Source organism: Neomonachus schauinslandi, chromosome 15, assembly GCF_002201575.2.
Source record: "Neomonachus schauinslandi chromosome 15, ASM220157v2, whole genome shotgun sequence".
In the NCBI taxonomy this organism is placed as follows: Eukaryota; Metazoa; Chordata; class Mammalia; order Carnivora; family Phocidae; genus Neomonachus; species Neomonachus schauinslandi.
The window spans coordinates 48,690,788-48,712,461 of NC_058417.1; the positions used below are offsets into that span (position 1 = coordinate 48,690,788).

The 21,674-nt window shown below is 40.9% G+C and overlaps 2 protein-coding genes and 1 non-coding gene across 3 annotated transcripts in view; all 3 read right to left on the reverse strand.

Moving 5' to 3' along the window:
* Positions 1 to 213: 213 nt before the first annotated feature.
* LOC123326742 (ABC-type organic anion transporter ABCA8-like) lies at positions 214 to 4,501 on the reverse strand. The gene is made up of 6 exons (XM_044921643.1): positions 4,444 to 4,501; positions 4,238 to 4,357; positions 3,875 to 4,015; positions 2,361 to 2,440; positions 715 to 770; positions 214 to 585 (listed from the first exon to the last, which is right to left on the reverse strand). Exons 2-6 carry the CDS (start codon positions 4,294 to 4,296, stop codon positions 487 to 489), a joined length of 435 nt encoding a protein of 144 aa, XP_044777578.1. The 5' UTR covers positions 4,297 to 4,357; positions 4,444 to 4,501; the 3' UTR covers positions 214 to 486.
* Positions 4,352 to 21,674, reverse strand: part of LOC110570367 (ABC-type organic anion transporter ABCA8-like) — a 49,044-nt gene continuing 31,721 nt past the window's right edge. Inside the window, exons 17-28 of the mRNA XM_044921846.1 lie at positions 19,857 to 19,964; positions 15,371 to 15,544; positions 15,078 to 15,191; positions 13,122 to 13,241; positions 12,196 to 12,261; positions 11,649 to 11,740; positions 10,323 to 10,443; positions 9,377 to 9,494; positions 8,643 to 8,734; positions 5,972 to 6,132; positions 5,270 to 5,345; positions 4,352 to 5,194 (exon numbers count right to left, since the gene is read on the reverse strand). Coding sequence (XP_044777781.1) covers positions 5,096 to 5,194; positions 5,270 to 5,345; positions 5,972 to 6,132; positions 8,643 to 8,734; positions 9,377 to 9,494; positions 10,323 to 10,443; positions 11,649 to 11,740; positions 12,196 to 12,261; positions 13,122 to 13,241; positions 15,078 to 15,191; positions 15,371 to 15,544; positions 19,857 to 19,964 — 1,341 coding nt within the window. The 3' untranslated portion in view covers positions 4,352 to 5,095. The remainder of the gene's footprint in view (positions 5,195 to 5,269; positions 5,346 to 5,971; positions 6,133 to 8,642; positions 8,735 to 9,376; positions 9,495 to 10,322; positions 10,444 to 11,648; positions 11,741 to 12,195; positions 12,262 to 13,121; positions 13,242 to 15,077; positions 15,192 to 15,370; positions 15,545 to 19,856; positions 19,965 to 21,674) is intronic.
* LOC123326759 lies at positions 19,032 to 19,138 on the reverse strand. Its single transcript, XR_006541306.1, has one exon. It is a non-coding gene; the product is annotated as a U6 spliceosomal RNA (small nuclear RNA).

Sequence of the window (21,674 nt, forward strand, 5' to 3'; positions counted from 1 at the left end):
TACACGAAAATCTATTTTAAAAAGTATGATGCTTTTGACATGATCACTTAAAGTTCTTACTAAAATACCAGCTTCACAAAGTATCAAACTTGTAGAAGAATAAATGTACGGACTTCCCAGCCTAGGTTAGAAAAAAGTATTTTTTAAGGTTTTGATAAATTAGACAAAATGTGCTTATGGTACTCAAAAAAAAAAATGAAACGACCTCATAAAAGTAAATTTATTTATTCAGTATTGTACAGAAAAGTGGAATCAGGGTGACCTGCAGAGACACAGAGGCAGTGACTGGGAGGAGGGCTCAGCCACGGGCCTCTGTCCACGTGGTAGCTGGGACTGCCCAGGCATTGCTCCCCGCTCCTCTCCACCACAGGAAGAACCATGTCAGTGTTTATAATACAGTTGCTAAAAATATGACATTGATGCTATAAAAATCAATGTCTTAAAAAATAACCACATGCTTGAATGGAAACATAGGGTATTTGGGCTTTAAGGGTCTTCCTGTGGGAGGAGTTTCCTCCTCACTGAAGGGTCAAGTTCTTCATCAAAGTCATCCAGCTCCTGTTCCTTGGAGAGTTCCAGGAAAACCTGAGACGGACAAGAAATAAAGGGGGAGAGATGCCACGCTGTCTCCGTAGCTCCAAGTGAGTGCAAAGAGTCCGCTCACACTGTGCATTTATAGTGCATGAATGAACCAAGTCACGCACACTGACCCACCTGCTCCAGGGTGGACTGGGAGAGGCTGTACTCCTCCAGGTCGAAGATCTGTTTAACTGCAGAAGGACGGACGGACGTTAGGAGTTCATCTATTTTTATACCCAGACAGTCTCAGAAGTCAGCATACCGTACAAATAGCAATTTTTTAAAAATCTTACATAAAAATGTTTAGATAAAAATGTTCCTGATTTAAGTATGGCATGCAGTTAAAAATACACCCATGCATTCACTTGGGTTTGGGGAGAAAAGTATGCACGCTATGCTCATTTAGCACAGTGTTGGAGATTTCTACTTAAGCAGGAAACAGTGCTGCAAAGGTTTCCTTCCCGGTACGTGTGAGCTAGTGCTTTTGCACACTGAGCATAAGAAGAGGTGGAAGGAAGACATGTTTTGCAAAGGGAAGCCTCAGAAGATTATGGAGAAAGATGTCTGAGGTTTCCTGGGGAGCAGGTATCCTTTGTGACCCTCTTTCTACCGTGACCTCTTGCTCCTAAGTGAGTTGAAAACCTTTCTCCTTGACCAGAATAGATGGGAAGGGTAGTCAGAGCCCTGATAGGAGGCAGCAGCCTGGAAATGTCACCAACAGTACCAGGCCAGTACTGGCCACGGTGCCAATCTGGGAGTGTTTGCATGATCACATGGTCCAGAAGGTTGGGGTGCTCGGTGCAGAGAATGGAAAGGGGGTGTCCCTGTGGCCATCAATGCTATCGGCAGGAGTACAAAGAGTCTTCTAGAACCAGGAGACTTGAATCTCTTCCCTAGGGAAGGTGACAAGCAGGCAAAAAGGTCACTGAGCCGTGACAATGAAAAGAGCATATAGGGAGGGAGTTCCAGCTAGCACAGTTCAGAGAGGCAGAGTTAATGAGCTCAGGTGGCAAGACAAACACGGGGTGGTGATGACAGATGCAGTGTGGCTAGCTGTGAAGTGCAACAGACACAGGAAGATTGTTTTAATAACCAGACAGGAGGCCAGTTTCTTAATACACAGCCTAAGGCCATAAGTAACATGCAAGTCCATATAAAATTAAACTGTAAACATGTATCATGCATCAATGTTCCCAAAGAAAGTGTCCTCCTTGAATGCATACACAACTGAATTTTGATTTAGGTTTTCCATATATATATGTGTATATATATGTGTATATATATATATATATGTGTATATATATTGTATATATAAAACAAAAACACATGCAAAAACCCCACAAAGCAAAAGTAAAATCACTCCCATTAAGCCCCTGCCCCCCCAACATCCCAACACAGAATACCTCCACTTCTTTGATTTTTTTGTGCCCCTAAAGTTCAATTGGCAATTTTTAACTTTAAAAATTAACACCTTAGAGGTGCCTGGGTGGCACAGTCAATTAAGTGTCTGACTCTTGATTTCGGCTCAGGTCAGGATCTCAGGGTCGTGGGATCAAGCCCCGTGTTGGGCTCCATGCTGAGCACGGAGTCTGCTTGAGATTCTCTCTCTCTCTCTCCCCCACTCTGCCCACTCGTGCTCTTTCTCTTAAAATAAATAAACAAATAAAATCTTTAAAATTAACACCTTAGCTCCCATTCTGTTTTTGTCAGGCCGATGGATTAGTCTATGATCTGGAATTATCTGCTTCCTGGGATCTCATTTCAAAGTTTATCGCTCTTACCCTTCTCTAACATGCAGAAAGCTTGCGCTAAAGGTCGCACATTTTCCACTGGCAGTTTATAGACCATCACAGAAGAGTACCTGCAGGGACAGAGGCGGGGCTGAGGCTGATATCACTTGCAGAGGCAAGCTGGCTGCGACCCTGTCTCTGGTCGTTACCCTGATAAATAAGAGTCAGTGTGGGGCAGGCGAAATGCCTAGGGTGAGGCTGTTCACAAGGAGAACCCGGTGAGGGGAGAGGCTCAGGATGGAGAGGAGCGGGTGTGGGGCAGATGAAACGTGGACATTTCCAAAGTTGCCTGCCATCTTATCTTTTCAGCTGAACACTTGCTTCTCGAGCTTCATCTTCCACCAGGGACTGATGCTACATAGTTTCTTAAAGTCACTCAACTCAGGTGGGGGTCTAAGTCTTTTCTCTAGAGAACTCTTACCTCTCCAACCTTGCCCCATGTTACCCAAACTACTTTTTTCTTTTTATTATGTTATGTTAATCACCATCCATTACATCATTAGTTTTTGATGCAGTGTTCCATGATTCATTGCCAAACTACTTTTCTAATTTAGGTTATCATTGAGTCTCTGATGAGGAGACTGGAAATCGCCAGGAATTCAGCACCAAATAATGTTCGGGAACAGTTTTTTTTTTTTTTAAAATAATTTGTTTCCCAGATTAACGTTTGTCTTTTTATCATTTGAAAATCAGGAAGATTTTGATTTCATTTCATAAGATACTGTTTCCTCTATTTATGGGGCGATCATTCTCATCTATTCTGCTCATTCCCTGTGCCTTTATGACCTATTTCTATTTGGTCGTGGGCTGCACATTGAGATACAGCATTTGCTTTGACATTTATACTCCAGTGTAGAAATATATTTTCCCACCATATTGTTATGACTTATTATTACTCTTTTCTATCTGTTTTCCCCAACTCCTAAATCATCTGTCTTCTGCAGTAAATTCGAGGTGTTAAAAATGACTCTAACGTTAATCTTTGATTTCTACTGTATGATTTTCCTGAGAACTGTTCCATGACCAGACTGTGCATAAAACTGGAAGTGTTAATAGATTTGAAAGAAAATAATTAGCTTTCTATTCTACCTATGCCCTTTGTTAGCTGTCGTGTGACCTAACTTCTCAGTTTCCTATGCTTAAAGATAAAAATCAATTCCATTTATTAAGGTCCTTGTAGTGGCCAGATGCTCACAATGCTTTTTTGAAATCATCTCATTTTTCAATGGAAAAACAGTGTCTACCTTGGAAAGTTTCAGTGCGGATTAAATACGACAGCACGAGACCAGGATGGTATCTTGCAGCTAGTAAGACTGCAACACATGCTACCTCCGATTTTCCATCCAGCTCTCCTCTTCTCTAATTTAGTTTCTGCAGTGTCCAACAGATACTTTCTTTTAGGTTTCCTTTTGGGCTAAATATGGACTCTAATGACAACAAATGAATGAAACCAGCAAGGAAAAGCTGACATTTGGTATCAGATCAAACTCAGCAGCCAACTTTACCTTTCCTGCTGGGCAGCCTGGGGGAAAACCCTCAGAATTTCACGATGGAGGCTTTCCCTCTGCTCCGTGGTCTTCACCTTCATCTCCAGCAGATAATTCTTACCAAATTTACTCTTCAGGTGTTCGATGGAACCGATACATCTGGAGGTCAGAGGAGGATGAGGTCGTCACAGAAGGGGGAAAGAGACCGGGCACACAATGTTTGAGACTCCTGATTTGCTGCTAGGGTTGTCTCCAGGGTGTCACTGTTAGACCCAGATGCAGTAGCTATAGTCGTGCTGTGCGCGGACAAACTCCTCCAGCCATGCACCTGTTGCCGGCGGGGGGGGGGGGGGGGATGTGTGGGCGGGGACGGGCACCCACCTCAGCTTCCCGGACACCATGATGGCCACGCGATCACACACGGCCTCAGCCTCTGCCATGTAGTGGGTCGTCAGGAGGGCGCCCCTCTCTGTGTCTTTGAAGGTGGCCCGGATCACCTGCCTAAATCGTCAAAAGACCATTTGCAGTGAAGAAAGATTTCGAATTAATCATAGATGGGCGGGGAAAAGAATTTTTAACCGGCATGCCTGTGAGTAATTAGCAAAAGGAGCTCAAGCAAGGGAGGACCCTTGAGAGGGCAGGTGGGAGGAGGAAGGGCGAGCCAGGTGAGGGCGTGAGGCGGAGGCAGGCACTAGAAGAGGAGCTGTCCGGGAACACAGAGTTTATCCCGAGCTTGTGTTGAGAGAGAAATGCTGAGCAAGAGACTGTTCATGAAAGGGCTGTGCCAGAGAGACAGAATTCAACAACAGGGGGGGTCACAACCTAGTAGGAGAAAATAAATGCAGAATAAATATTCAAGATAACATCCAGAACCCGCCCCCACCTTTACAACCTAATGGGAATTACCACTCCCCCCTCCCCCAGCACTGGCCACGGTCCCCGTGGCCCAGGGATGCACCACCCCTACCTAAAAGATCACTGGGCCAATGGTACTACTTACAGTGAGTGTGTCCGGGTCCTGCCAATGCTTATTTTTTCTTCAATGATGAAATATTATCAGGGAGAGGGTTGGTGTTTGTTTCGCAAAATATTGGTGTTACTAATGATATTGAGAGGTGTTCTCCCTCCCCCCCCCCCCCCCACATTAAGAAACAGTTTAAGGGACCATTTTTACACAAGTAAAACAATTCACAAATTTCCTGCAAGGCTTTGGGGCCGTCCGTGACTGGATAGCGTCCCTCACCACATCTGCTGCTGCCCCTCGGGGTCCACCCCCGTGGACGGCTCGTCCAGAAGCACCACCGATGGGTTTCCCAGGATGCTCAGCGTGAAGCACACCTGGAACGGGAGAACAGCATGTCTGGCACCGACGTGTGGGGTGTGCAGAGTAACACTGAGCCCCGCCCCCCTTACCTTCCTCTTTATTCCCTCGGATAAGGCCTTCACGGGCAGCTTCAGCTGGTCCTGCAGCTTGAGCGCATCCACCAATCTGGAGCAAACACAATGGAGCATCGCAGTAAGGAAGTTGGTAGGAGGATGGGCCACCTAGCACAGGAATGGGGAGCAGAGCTCAGAAATGCAGTTCAGAAAATAGATGCCAGGCAATTTTTTAAAAAGAGTTTATTTATTTATTGGGGGGGAGGGGCAGAGAGAGAGGGAGAAGCTGACTGCCCACTGAGCAGGGAGCCCAACCCGGGGCTTGATCTCAGGACCCCAGATCATGACCTAAGCTGAAGGCAGACGCTTAACTGACTGAGCCACCTAGGGGCCCCAGGCCAGGCAATCTTAAACTGGCTGGTTTGATCCCTCCAGATAGTTTTCCCTTTTAAAAGAATATAAGCCCATTTCATGATTTTTAAATAGTTGGTCTATGAGAAAGACTTTATACTTAAATTTTAGTATTTTTGATAACTTTCACCAACGGTTACTATTTTTATATTTACTATGAGAAGAAAATTAACACTTTGAAATCTGGGAAACCAGTTTCTAGAGGGGAATCTACCCAGTGTGATCTGGGTCAGGGTTCAGTCTCCTGTCCTGAACTGACAGTGAAGCTCCTCACTCCCAACCGTCTCCTGCCCCCGCAGGTATAGAACAGGTGTGGCTCCCACCCACCTCGAGATGGTGATGGCTGCGTCCGCTTTCCTCAGCCCTTTAATGGCAGCAAACACCTCCAGGTGCTCCTTCATGGTCAGATTGGGCCACAGCACGTTCTCCTGGGGACAGTACCCTAGGAAGCCCAAGGAGCCCTCCCCGCTGCTCCCTTTAAGTAGGACCTGCAGAGAAAAGTTCACTCTCAGAGCCTGCCTTCTGGGTTTGTCTTTCCTGCATTTCTCAATGGCTTCCTTTTTTTTTTTTTTTTAAGATTTTATTTATTTATTTGACAGAGAGAGACACAGCGAGAGAGGGAACACAAGCAGGGGGAGTGGGAGAGAGAGAAGCAAGCTTCCCGTGGAGCAGTGAGCCCGATGTGGGGCTCGATCCCAGGACCCCGGGATCATGACCTGAGCCGAAGGCAGACACTTAACGACTGAGCCACCCAGGCACCCCAAATGGCCTCTTTCTCCTTACAAACCTAGAAAAACTAGAAACTCTCTAAGTCCTAATTGGGCTGAATAATCTATAATCATTCTGTGTTGGAGAGAGGTTGTCAGAGAGTAAACACATGAAAACAAGTGTGTGCACCCCTTAATCTAAGCTGAAAAATCAAGTATCTCGCAAATATGTCTTGCCATCATGGCCAACCGGTTATATCCAATTTTTTTTTATCACAATCAGGAAACAAGTATATGAATTTATGAACGGAATTCCTCACTATTGAACACACTCAGTGAGCGCGTGTCTTCTGAGCACGTAACAAATGTTGTGCCGTCTGCTTTGGATACAGTGGGGAATGGAATAGCCAGCACCCTTGTTACTTGCGTTTTCATTCTGCTGAGCAAACTGGGCAATAAACAAGTAGAAAAATGAGCGGCTGGAATACAGACAGCTCCTAAGTGGTGTTGTAATGGAAGTAGTCAGGATGCTGGGGGCGGGGACTAACTAACATCACTAGGTAGGATGATTAGAGAGGGCCTGTCTGCTGAGGGACCACTGGGGCAGAAGAGGGACAGGGCACCTACCATGGAAAAGCCCAGACGAAAGGAATTTGGAGCAGAGCAAAGCGCTGTGCCCTGATGAAGCTCGATCTGTTTTTAGACCCGAAGCAAAGCTTGGGGCCTGGTGCAGAGTGAGGAAGGGATATGATAATCGGCCCCTCCGGACGAGCCAGAGGGATGTGGGGAGGGGGGTCCTTCAGCCTTAGTGCAGTAAGAGGTTGTTGAAAATATTGAAGTAGGATGATGGTATTGTTTATAAAGATCACACTGGCTGATCTGATTAAAGCTAATTTCATGACACAAAGAGTTCGCTTTGTTAACTCAGATCTTACTTACCTTTTAAATAGTTCATTATCATATATCTGTGAACAGTTACTACCTCCTTTTTTGCCCATGCTTAATGAGAAATGAAATAATGATTTAGGGTCCAGATGGTGACTCAGTTGGAGCGTAGTCCCCACTAAGCTAAGGAGTCCAGTTAGGGTTGAGCGAGCCACCAACATCCCTGAGCAGCCCTGTTCACCATCACGTGCTCTCATCTCAGCTTTGGAATATTTATTTTCTCCTCCGTCTTTGGTGGCATATTTATCAATCACATTCCTGGAGGTCTTTTCCCTTCTGGGCTTGAGCACCACCCCCTCTGCCCTGGTGTGGTGCCAAAGACCTCTCTCTGCCTTATATTCTGTTCTCTAAAATCCCTGGACATCCTTTCCAAAGGAGCTCTTAAAGCGGTCTATTTTCTGCCATAGAATTTGGAGGGAAATATGTTCTCTATACTCTATTGTGTTGTCTCCCTCTTTACTAAATCTCAGCTCTTTTTCTGGTGTCTGACCATCTTATATGGTTCAACTGCATGTAGGACTCAAGTTCACTTCGTATCCCTGTTGCTCAATTTTGAATCATTCTTTGAAAACACTCCCAAGAAATAGTGTATTTCTACAAAAATATATGTCTCAGGATCCAAGCACTTTGTGGAGGACAATGAATATAATGGCTTAATAAAGGTTTTTTTTTTTATTTTAATTCAAGATTAAAGCATTACATACTGGGAAGACAATGCCCATTGAAAGTACAAATCCTGTATGTCAACTATACTTCCATTAAAAAAAAAATCAAGGGGGCGCCTGGGTGGCTCAGTTGGTTAAGCGTCTGCCTTCGGCTCAGGTCATGATCCCAGGGTCCTGGGATCGAGTCCCGCGTCCGGCTCCCTGCTCGGTGGGGAGTCTGCTTCTCCTTCTCCATCTGCCCCTCTCCCTGCTTGTGCTCTGTCTCTCTCTCTCAAATAAATAAATAAAATCTTCAAAAAAAAAAATCAAAACCAAAAATGTAATGTGTTACACTGCACTCACTGTTAATACATGGAAACAGATGGTTGCCAAGAAAAAAAAAGTGCAACTCCATGTGTTTTATGGTATGATAACTAAGGCCTGTATAGATTCTGATGTTGATTTCTGATCAGATACTGGACATTCCCTCTAGATGTCATTGAAGGCATAAGTAATTATTCCCTGCCAGTGATTAATTTTTCCATGTATGAACATGTTAACTTTGTGAAGATGTTAGTCTGCAACTTTAACTACTTCTGTCATCTAATGACTAAATGAGATTTGCTCTTTACAAAGCTTTCACATCTTACAAGTTTATTCTGAGCACCACGAGATAGCACATTCTCTGCACAATTCATCTACCTGTCCGGCAGTCAGTTTCGTGTCTCCAGTTACCACCTTAATGGATGTGCTCTTCCCAGCTCCGTTGTGTCCTAATAATCCTAAAACCTCACCTGAAAAAAAAATTGGTTGCACTTAATATGAATTGACTTTAATAGTAAAATTAAGAATAAAACAGTCTGAAGTCTTGCTATGTGACAAGTGTTGTGCTCTGTGCTTTATATACAGTGTCTCATCTACTCGTCAAGCCTGAGAGGTTGTTGTCATAATCCCTGTGTACATATCTGGGGACGGCTCTCAGAGATGAGGTTAGCTGCCCACGGTCACACCGATGGGAAGGGATAAAGCCCCTCTTGGAAGCCAGTGTGTCAGACTCTGTCTCCTGTGACTCTAAGTTCTGTGGTCAGTACACAAAATGAGGTCATCTCAACAGCTGCTGGTCAAGCCTTCAGACTGCACTGGGCACAACCCCAGTTCGTTCTCTTATGAAATAGAACAAACACTAGGAAATCAATCATGCTCACGAAATAGATACGTCATGGCTTCAGTGGTTTGTTTTAATAGTGCTTATGGTTTCCGTGTAGATGTTGATTAATTCAACTTAGAAATGGGACATGTCGAAGGTGCTGTCAAGGTCACCTGCTGATGGGTCTGTGTGGGAAACCAAGAGGCGATGTACAGAACGATTCTCATCAAGACATAATAAAGCTCACGAGGGCCCCAGGCCACCAGGGGAAGGGCCATAGGGGTCAAACCTTTTCTAACACAGAAAGAGACATTTCTTGTGGCGATTTTCTTATTCCTCTTGGAAAAGCAGCATTTCCTTTTCCCTGCATACTCTTTGCGCAGGCAGCTGGAGATAATGACCGGTTTCTGTAGGTAAATCACATCAGACCTTAATTCTCTCCATGAACTTTGAAGCTCTGTCCTCCCATTGGTGTGGCCCCTCACAACACAAGCCATGCCATCACAGGAGACCTTCCATGAGGGGACACCTTTCCTGGCCATTCTCCAATCCTGGTACTCAGTCTTGGAGAGAAGAGATGGTCGTTTTCCCCTCCTACCAAGGCAGTTACTCAGAAGCACATTATTCTGTGCAGAACAGGAGCAAAGAGACTTGGAGAAGTACTGAGTCTTACTCTAAGGACAAGACAACGGGCTGTGACCAGACTTTTCCCTGCAGTCTGTACAGTGCCATTCTCCAAGGAGTAGTGCTAATGTGTCACTTTTTTCCCATTCTAAAATTCACAAGTTCTGGGGCACCTGGCTGGCTCAGTCAGTGAAGCGTCTGCCTTCAGCTCAGGTCATGATCTCAGGGTCCTGGGATCGAGCCCCACTAGGACTCCCTGCTCAGCAGAGAGTCTGCTTCTCCCTCCCGCGACCCCCACCTCCTCTACCCCTGCATGTGTGCTGTTTCAAATAAATAAATAAAATCTTTAAAAAATAAAATAAAGTTCTTTCTTGGCTTTTGCAACTTCAGTTGTACTCCGTTTCTTGGTTTTTACTCCAAGGACAACAAACTGAGGTGACGTGACTTTTAATCTGTTTGTTTCAATGTCAACAAGATGATTACTTACTAAAAGGAAGTCATGATCTGTGCTTGTATGGACAGGATTATTTGAGGCTCAGACTCGTAGACTGACTACGTTAACTGACCAACGTTTGTGTTATTTGATGAAATGAGTACTTCATAGGTGTTACCTCATCAAAGTTTGTGGAATTCAAGGCATCTGCTGTTCTCATTCTTTCCAGTTGAACATCTTCATCCTCCCCTTCTGGTGCTTCTGGATTTTGATAAACATCGTTGCTTCTTGGAGAAATTCTAGAGTCAAGAGCCATCCATGAATCATCGATACGGGGTTTTCATCCTTGTATTAAGAATAGTGCATTCTTTAAATCTTATGCTTTGAGTAGGCTGGGTAATTAATAAACTATCATAACCTCCTTTCAGTGAGGTGACTCTTCCTCCCTTCCCAACCTAGTTCCTATCAAGGGTACTGCTATATTTAGTGACCCTTGCTTCGTACATACCTTTCATCCTACTTATCTGTGGAAGATTCTTTTTCCATTATCACTGGGCAGCTTAGTATCTATTATCTAACAGAAGATTTTAATAGCATAGTTTAATGATGTAATCTTTCGGGAAACCTTAGCTTTAATACCACTGCCATGTTGGCAATATTACATTCCCATGGGGATAATGAGTCAGAGTATTTGAAGTCAGGATGGTCTCAGAAAATACAAGTTAGATGCTTGATCTCCTTGGAAACCTGGCCATTTCTTGGGAATGTGTGTCAGATTCACTTTCTCCTCCACTTTAAGTCTGGTCCTTCATACCCATATATAGGTCATTCTATTCTCTCTTACCTCAATCTAATCCCCCATATTGATCTTAGATTTCTTAAAGGTCATCTTTCTCCTTGCCCACTCACCTGTCTATAATAGTTAAAGATGAATAGATAAATAGTTAAAGGTCATCTTGCAAGTTGCCCACTCAACCGTCTATAATAGGTAAAGATGAAACCAATGGGAGACACAGAGGGAATAAGATGCTTATGGCCGTGTCCTTACATGGTGTAAAAAGACAGTCTCAGCTTTTAAGTCCCATTAATAACTGGACCAATCTGTGATCCACCAGTTGGGCTTCTTACTACCACAGAAAAAGGGGACAATTACTGCTGTCTTTGGCCTATTGATCATTCCATCCTTCCTTCCTGGATTGGCAGCATTCCTTCAACTACGAATCTATTTAAATGGATTACTATTTAAATTGAAGTAGCGGCATGTAGCTTTTCCCACCCTTTTACTGCACATGGTGTCAGAGCCCTTAATAATCAATGTTTCAGGTCTGTTTCCCTCTCTACTTAAAATCCTCTTTGATTTAGGTACCTAGATCTCTATTTTTTGTATTGGCATATGGTTGTTACCTCAGACTTGGCAGTTCTTTACTGACTGTTAATTTATGCAGGAAAAAAATTTTAAGTGTTAATGACTGAAATAAAAGAAGCCAATTTGATCTCTCCCAACCTAAAGAAGGGATCCTTCCTCATTGGTTTCTTTCCAAACTTCCATTCCAGACATTGAAGAATAAAAAGGAAGATGACAAAATGAAGGAAAGGCTAGGAAGAGAGAGAGAGATGCATGATTAGAAACACTCCAAGAAAAATGTTTCACATCAGAAGTGAATTAGAAGTAGTTGGACTTCTCCAAAGATACAGTTGGAAAAACCATTACGAATTTCCAATGATCTATTTTAAATTTGTGAAACTATCAAATTCACTTTCAATCTTGTTTACAGAGCATTGGAAACAAATATAATTATGGAATACCATTACTTTATGTCACTTATGCTAATAGTGGTACAGTGTTTTCAAAATTTGGGAAGCCTATTATCTGGTCAGTCAATCTTTAGAGAAAAATTTGTTCTGTATTTTACAAATACTTTATCTCCATGGGCTACAAATATCCATATGCTTACCTTAATAAAAAAAAAAGTTTCACTGTGTGTACAGGAAGTAAAAAGTTTCAGTATAGTAAAAGACACGAAGATTGTTAAAGACAAGTGTGTTCTTACAATTAAGAATACCAGAAATAGCTCTATACTTCTTGATTCTTCATTCTGGAAATAAAATATGAACACCTGCAAAAGGAAAAGAACAATGGTTAAATAGGAAGTTTTTTGGTTTCATGGATTTTATCTATATAATTGTGAACCGACCCACTGAACGGTCCTACTAACACATGCCCTGATTTCACCATGGGTATTGGTAGATGTCTATTCCAAAATGTGTAGCAAGAGGGGTATTCCTTCCTCCCAAGGTCTATGAGGCACTGTGCTTTTATTTGAAGCACAAATAAAAGGTTTAGCAATTACTCCTTACCTGGTGAGACAATCTTGGGTATCTGTGTTAGCCTCCCCAAATAATGAGAGAGAAACAGTCTTTCTCCTTATCCCCCAGAGCTTCATATACCTTCCTATGTCCATTGATCCTTCAGAAGGCCCCTTCCTTTTTTTTCCCCTCCCTTTCCCCATCTTCACTCACGTACTGTATCTTTGTTCCTTTCGTAGAAGTCCATACTTCTACATCTATATCTATATATTTGTAGAAGTTGATACTTCTACATCTATATCTATATAGTTGTAGAAGTTGATGCTTTTCTATCTAGAAAAAAAAGGGGGGGGGGTGGAGATTTTATTCCTATTGAATGCCTCTCTAGAATCTTGAGATCCCAAAGATTAGGGGTATTTCATTTGCCTATTTGCTGCTCTATTTCCCACCACCTATTACCCTGTCTCCCCACACATGGACTAGGGCCAGGTTTTCTAACATGATTCAGCTGGAGCACACTGCCCTATCTGGAAGGAATTCAGCTGGAATCCATGAGGTAGAAATCTTTAAATGCCATGTATATTCAGCATGGAGGAGAGCCCCCCAGGCATAGCTTCCACAACTGGTTAAGAGTTCCCAGGACACTGGGGCAGACAGCAGCATTACTTACCTGAAAATAGAAGAACATACAGCCAATTAACGTGGCATGTGGTACTAAAAAGGTGACACAGTACAGCGTGACATGTCCATAGCGCTCAAACAGCAATATAAACACAGAGAAGATGGTGATCTAAAGGAGATATGAACATGCACGTTAACCACTCTGCATTTCCACATATGCTCCAAATTGAGATGGCTCATCTTGAGGATATTCCTAATTTCAACTCCCACCTCAGAAACGCAAGGGATTCAGCGTATCTCCATCGACATGTTCTCTCAGGGACTTAGCCAGATTCCTTTAACTGGGAGTGTCATGAATGAGACATGACTGGACAAATCTAGGATCTAATACATAACTTACTTTCATTACAGAAAGGGAAGAAAGTTGGCATTATATTGGTTTTGGAGGTAAAATTAGTAGATAAGCAATAATCAGAGGGAACACAAATTGATATCTCCTGGAAATCATGCAACGGCAACAGAGAAGACTTCTGTTAGGGACACCAGTGGGGAAAGAGAAGCATGGAGCAACCCGGAGTGGCTTCAGTGGAAGTACTCAAATTCAAAATTCAGGAATAAGAGATAGTTACAGGGACAAGGGTATTGGTATCCCCTTTTTCTCGACTTTTTCTTCTAAAACATTGCAATGATAAAAGCTTCCTAACAGTTTTTGTACTTCTTTCTGTTACAAATTACCATTTTTATGGCATTCAGCATATTCTCCCTAAAAGTATATTTCTTTCTTTCTTTCTTTTTTTTTAAAGATTTATTTATTTATTCGAGAGAGAGAGAGCAAGCGAGCGGGGGGTGGGGCATAGAGAGAAGGAGAATCTCAAGCAGACTCCCCACTGAGCATGGAGCCGGATGTGGGGCTTGATCTCAAGACCCTGAGATCATGACCTGAGCTGCAATCAAAGAGTCCGCTGCTTAATCAACTGAGCCACCCAGGCGCCCCTAAAAGTGTATTTCTGATCGAATTTCTTTTCTGCCCTCTAAGCTTCCGTGGCTTCCCACAGCCTGTAGAATAAATTCTTGAGTGCATGATTAAAGGCCAATGTGGTTGCAACCAATATTTTTATAACTAGGGCCATGCCCACGCTGCACTTTGTTCTCTTCCCTTATCCATGCCAGATTATTACCAGTTCCCAGGATAAGCCTGGACTTTCTCGCCTGAGTTTCTGTTCATTCACTGACTCATCAGTCTTCTCCAGCTACTAAAATCTTACTCTTCAGGTTTCAGTTCCTCAAGGAAATCTGTGCTCTCATTTTCATGAGTTAATCTTTCCCTTCTCTGGTTGTCATAGAAACAATCTTTTAAAAGGAGATAATCTTTTCCTTATCACTTTGCTTTAGTAAGTGGCTATTTACTTCTCTGTTTACCCTCTGAGTGCCCTCTCGGGGTTGAAACTTATTTTTTCTGCATTATCGATCTTCGTTTGTGACACATTGTTGGAAGCCAACTAATATTTGTTGAAATGATAATTTACCCTTTGGCAGTTGAAATGACAGGGAATCAGAATAGATACTAGGAGATAACACGTATTTTTCCTTCCTCATTTAGATAAAATAAGTGTTGCTTTTATGGAATTAATTCTAGTAGAGTATGGAGAAGTAGTTTCTAGTTTTAACTATGTTAGCAACAATATTTGTTATCCTGTATTATCTTTGTGGAGGTCTTTGTGCTTATTTCTTTTTCAGTAAAAAGAAGACACAAATGGCTTCCAGGTTTCCTTCTAGCAAATACTTTATGGTTCTAGAAACAATTTAGCAAATTTTAAAAGAGACAAGGGTAGAAATTAGGAAGAGGAAAAAGATGCAGATTTTGAAAAGGATCCTACCTAAGGAAAACAAAATACTTTAGACTGTAATACTAATTTTTCATTCTACTGAGGGCACATTTTAAAGTACTGGCTCAGAATTGTGTATATAAATGTATAAAATGAATGTTCACAAGAAATATACTTACCATACAGAAGCAAAAAGACCAAATGCCACTATTTCTTTTCCCCTTGAGAAAAATGAATGAAATCACATATGTCAAGAAGATAAGGGAGGCGGCATAGCCAACCGCACACAGGATCTGAAATCAACAGGAATGTTTAGTTAAAGACAAATGCACTCCAAGAAAATGTTAGGGTCCAAAAGATTGTTAGAGCACAGGGTTCTACAGTTATTTCATTTATGACAATGTAAGTATCAATGCAAACATGTTTCCATTAAATCATACAGGGTATTTGTTCTGTGAAGATGGTCACTTACTTGTATAATCTGATTTACAACTGTAAATAGAGTGTCTTGGGCATTTAAACCATAGTCCATCAAATACATAAGAAGGAAGATCAAGCAGTACATTGGAACATCCACCAGCGCCTGCCCACACCAGTAGGCAGAAGGGAAGAGGCCCGAAATCCGTAGCTGGGACTGAGCTTTGCTCTGATTAAAAAACAGCAAAGATACAAAGTGGCATTTCAACTTGAGGCTTAAGAAAATATGGCTTATGTAAGGAAATATTCAAACAAAATTTTCATTTGTAATAGTTCTGTGTCATGCTATATGCATCATCTGGACCAAGGGATACGGATAATTCCAAACATAAGTGATCAGTTTGCTGCTTTGATTAACAACACTGATGTTCATCACATACCTGGTAGAAATATGTGAAGGGAAGAGCTAAGTGTAATCAAGGCATTAGCGCTGCAGTAAACAATATAGAGATTAATGATGTATGGGAGCGTAAATCAAATTACATCTCAGACAGAAGCCTCATTTGGCTAATCAGAGACTATCAGCAAATTAATTATTTTTTTTTAAAGATTTTATTTATTTGAGAGACCAAAAGAGAGAGAGAGAGAGAGTATGAGTGGAGGAGGAACAGAGGGAGAAGCAGACTCTCCACTGAGCAGGGAGCCCCACGCGGGGCTCGATCCCCGGACCCGAACATCATGACCTGAGCTGAAGGCAGCAGACCCTTAACCGACTGAGCCACCCAGGCGCCCTGAATTTAATTATTTTTGAAAGAAAAAATATATTCAAACTTGTTTAATTGTTTATTATAATTGTTTAATTTGTGCCAAACCCCACATCACTTGATAAGTAATTTTAAAATATGGATTTGGGGGCGCCTGGGTGGCTCAGTTGGTTAAGCGACTGCCTTCGGCTCAGGTCATGATCCTGGAGTCCCGGGATCGAGTCCCGCATCGGGCTCCCTGCTCGGCAGGGAGTCTGCTTCTCCCTCTGACCCTCCTCCCTCTCATGCTCTCTGTATCTCATTCTCTCTATCTCAAATAAATAAATAAAATCTTTAAAAAAAAAAAATAAATAAAATATGGATTTGGTATGTTTATTCAGAGAATAACAAGGAATACAAAATACATGATATTTATGAATGTAATAATATTGATGTATGTATGCATAAATATTTGGATGGGTAATAAATATCTGAATGTGTGCTATGCCAAAATGACCCTAATGCATCATTTACTTATAATTAAAAGAATAAAGCAATTTTATATGTATATAAGAATACATATTATTTTATATATTTATGGAGAATATAATCATAAATAAGATATAGTATTTTATATATATAAAATACATCATCTTTGGGGAGAGACTTGTGCTGTCTCTTTGTATATAATAAATATATATATATTATTATTACATTCATAAATATTATGTATTTTGCATTCCTTGTCATTCTCTGAATAAACATACTAAATTACATATTTTAAAACTACTTATCAACTATTTAAAAATACTACTTAACTACTTATAAATAGTTAAATTCATTTGCTGGTGGTCTCTGATTAGCTAAATGAGGCTCCCATCTTAGATGTAATCTGATCTAAGGATACATATCAAAATCTCCCAGCATAGGCCTGTTCGGTTCACACAACTGACAAGGTTCTGGTGCTGGACTGATCTGTGGTTGAAGCCATGAGAGGGACGAATTGTGGTTTTAGGTTACTGACAGAGCACCTGAGTACATGGTGCTGCCATCTATGGAGGCAGGAAATATGGAAGGGGGTACACATTCAAGAATATCATAAATTCAGCTTTGGAGACGTGAAGTTTGAGTCTGTGATGCTGCTCCCAGTAGCAACCCTGGGAAGGGAGTTCGGATCAGCCCTGGAGGTAATGTTAGAAATTAGAGATCTGGGCTGGGGTCAAAGCTGTGAGTGACGGGTTAGGTAAAGGGGGTTTGAAGCCCTTGGGTTCGATGAGCTTGCCAAGGAGAGAATGACTCTAGCATGATGAGAGAGCTACGAGATCAGCTCTGAGGGGTTCCAGAATTTAGGCACAATGGAGAAGAATTAGAAGTTCCAACGGAGGCAGACAGACAGTGGCCACGGTGTTGGGAGAACCATGATAGAATTGTGGCCAGAGAAAGAGAGTGTTTGTGTTTCCCATGGGAGACATTTTTAAATTGGTACTATGTTAACACCAGGATGACTGACAGTCACATCAGGCCAGCAAATGGCATTCCCCAAGATTCCTGGAGGTTCTACACTAGGAAGAGAAGAGGACATTATCTAGATAACACACCCTTCCCTTGGACAACAGAATTACTTGGGAGAGGGAGGAAGTTTGAAACAGATAAAGATGGTTATGCAAGGTCATTTTGTGTAATAAGTTACAAAAATGGAACCATTAAAGGATATTCTATTAAGATCTGTAAATAAAACTAACGTGAGTTGGCCTGGGTTGATTAGTCATAAATTCACCACCCTATGACTGCCACTCAAAATTTGTCTTCACCCAGTGTCTTCACCCACTGATTCTATACTGAATCAGAATCTTCACCTTACAAGATGCTCCAAATATGTGTAGATACATTAAAAATTCATTGGGATTAATGAAAGAGTGTCTGTGAATGAAAATGTATAAACAGATTGTCAGTTAAACATTGAAATTTATTTTTTATCTAAGTTCTCACATTTTCAAAATACCATTTCCTTTTATTTCAGTCATCTCTTTTTCATTAACTTTTTTGAAATGTAATTTTGAAACAATAAAAAATATCCCCGTTAAGTATAGAGTTGCAAGGGGTTTGACAAATGCATGTATTCTTGTCTCACACTCACAAAGTATAGAGCATTTTCATTACCCGCCAACCCCCAACTTCCCATGCTCCTTTGTAGTCAATAGCCTTTAGCACTGGTTGCAAGAAACCACAGGTCTGCTTTCTGTCACTACGAATTCATTTTACCTTTCTGAGAATTTCCTATAAATGAAATCATTCAGGATTTACTCTTTTCTGTCTTCGTTCCCTCAGTGTAATGGTTGTGAGTTGTACCAATGCTGATGCAGTTTTAGTTGTTCCTTCACAAGAATTTATTTATCAATTCACAGCTTGATGGAAATTGGGGCTGTTTCAGATTGTAGGCTATTATGAATAAAGTTACCAAGAATAGTAATGTACCAGTCTGTATGTGGAAAGATGTTTTCTTTTCTCCCAGGTAAATACTTAGGAGAGAAATTCTGGACCATACAATAAATATATTTTTAATTTTATAAGACAGAGCCAAAAGTGACTGTGCATTTTACATTCCCGCCAACAATGCATAAGAGTTCCAGTGTCTCCATATCCTCACAAACTTGATATTTTCAGTCATGTTAATGTTATTCATTTTATTTAATGAGCAGAGGGACTTCATTGGGGCTATTTTCCTGATTACTCATGATATCAGCCATCTTTTTATTGGAGCATTTTCCTTCTATATATCTTCTTTGGTGAAGTGTTTGTTCAAATATTTGCCCATCTTTAAAATTAGGCTATCTTTTATTACTGAGGCTATATTTTATTAAAATTAGGCTCTCTTTAAGATTAGGCTGTCTTTTATTGCCCATCTTTAAAACTAGGCTATCTTCTATTAGTAAGAGTTCTTTATATTCTTGACACAAATCTTTTTTTTTTTTTTTTAATATGGAATGCTTCACAAATTTTTGTGACATCCTTGTGTAGGGACCATATTACTCTTCTGCGTATCTTCCCAATTTTAGTTTATGTGCTACCAACGCAAGCATGATACAAGGCTTTTGTTAGATGAATGAGTATTGTGAATATTTTTCTCCCAGCCCAAAGTTTTTTATTTTATTATTGGTGTTTTACAAAGAGCAAAAGGTTTTAACTTTGATGAGGTTCAAGTTCTCATTTTCTCTGAAGGTATATGCTTATTCTGTCCCATCTAGGAAATAACTGCCTACCACAAAATCTATGATTTATTTCAAAATAATTTTGAGTATGGCATGAGGTGAGTGTTGAGAACATTCTTTTTTCCTCATACCAATATCAGGTTGTTCTGGTAAATTTTGCTGAATTCCCTGGTAGTTTTACTGAAATTCAACTGATAATACCTGAATTGTCTATTTCATTTCATATGCCCATATAACTCTCCTAAATAAATACAACACATTCTTCATTCCTATAACTTTGTAGTAAGCCTTGAAGTCAGAAGCATAACTCACCCAACATTGTTTTTTTCTTTTTCAAAGTTATTTTGTCTATTCTAGGCTCTGCATATCCATGTAAATTTTAGAATCATTCTCTATCTGTAATCTATTTATTTATCCCTATATTTATAAAGACTTAAAAAAATTTTGTATCTTAGGACTTATTGCTGAGTTGGCTGCTCTATTAAACGCATATAAATAGCCCTATCATTTTCCTAATGATAGGAAAATCTTATCATCATATTACCCTTCAGCTTCAATTCATACAAAGTAATTAAGGTTTCATTATTACCTTATAATCATCAATGCTGCTCATGGCAATATAAGGAGTACATGAGGATGTCAAAATTAACCAGGGCATGGAATATCCCTGGAATTCATATGGATTACTCCTTCTGTCCTGAAAATGCAAAGAATACAATGAGCTGAATAACAAATTCAAAATTTGTTTTCTGGAATACATTTTAAAAAATATTAAACTGATGATCTATACTCCTGCCTTAGGTCCCTGTGGAGGTTCCCAAACTCTTTCATTATCCATCCAATTTTGAAGCTTAACTCTTGGCTTTCTATCCAAATTCATGGATAAGGAAAATGACTCAAAGAAGGTGAATGAATTGATAATACAACACAGTTGGAAAATAAAAAAGGAGTAAGATCTGTCATTTTCTTATGCTTCTAAAATTTATTCTGATGCTAAATAATAAATAATGATCATTCACAGTTGAAACATTCCATTTTTAACTCCTATTTAAGTATTTCAAATGTGATAGCTTGAGTCAAAAAATCGTATCAGATGTTTTATGCGCAGAGTGATGCTAAGTATCTTTCTAGGTACACCATGAGACCAGATAAATATTGGTTGAGGGTTCAAAAGTAGAGATAAAGTACAGTACTAGAAGGGGAAGTGAAATCTCCAAGAAAAACCTTTGCACTTGGCTACACATATTGTTGCTACTGTTTGGAACAATCTTTGAGGGCAGAAGATTCACAGGCTGCCCTGAAAGCAATTCCCATGTTACTTTCATGATCCACATAGGTGTTGTTTGATTACACATATTACTGAAAAAAAGTTATTACAAGCAGAGTCTGGTCATTTTCAGCCTGGCCATTAGAGATACACTTGCTAACTACAGAAAGGTGAGATTTAAGCTTATTGACGGGATCTTTTCAGAACACCTTCCATGCTTGGTGGGTTCAGGACTCAGTGGTAAGCCCATGACTTTGAACAGGACAGACACAAGGTCTGAAACTACAGAAAACTCTTACTTGAGCAATGAATAGGTAAATTCAAATAGAACAGGAAATGAGTTGCTGGAGATATTAAAGTTCAGATGTTGGGCACATATGTACAAGGTCAAACAAAGCGACTGGTATCAAACTCCTTGCAGCTAAAACAATGTTATCTTTTTTTTAATTCTTATGTTAATCCCCTACATTACATCATTAGTTTTAGATGTAGTGTTCCATGATTCATTGTTTGTGCATAACACCCAGTGCTCCATGCAGAATGTGCCCTCCTCAATACCCGCCACCAGGCTAACCCATTCTCCCACCCCCCTCCCCTCTAGAACCCTGTTTGTTTTTCAGAGTCCATCGTCTCTCATGGTTCGTCTACCCCTCCGATTTCCCCCACTTCATTCTTCCCCTCCTGCTACCTTCTTCTTCTTCTTCTTTTTTTTTTTCTTAACATATATTGCATTATTTGTTTCAGAGGTACAGATCTGAGATTCAACAGTCTTGCACAATTCACAGAGCTTACCAGAGCACATACCCTCCCCAGTGTCTATCACCCAGTCACCCCATCCCTCCCACCCCACCCCCCACTCCAGCAACCCTCAGTTTGTTTCCTGCGATTAAGAATTCCTCATATCAGTGAGGTCGTATGATACATGTCTTTCTTTCTTTGACTTATTTCGCTCAACATAATACCCTCCAGTTCCAACCACATTGTTGCAAATGGCAAGATCTCATTCCTTTTGATGGCTGCATAATATTCCATTGTATATATATACCACCTCTTCTTTATCCATCATCTGTCGATGGACATCTTGGCTCTTTCCACAGTTTGGCTATTGTGGACATTGCTGCTATAAACATCGGGGTGCAC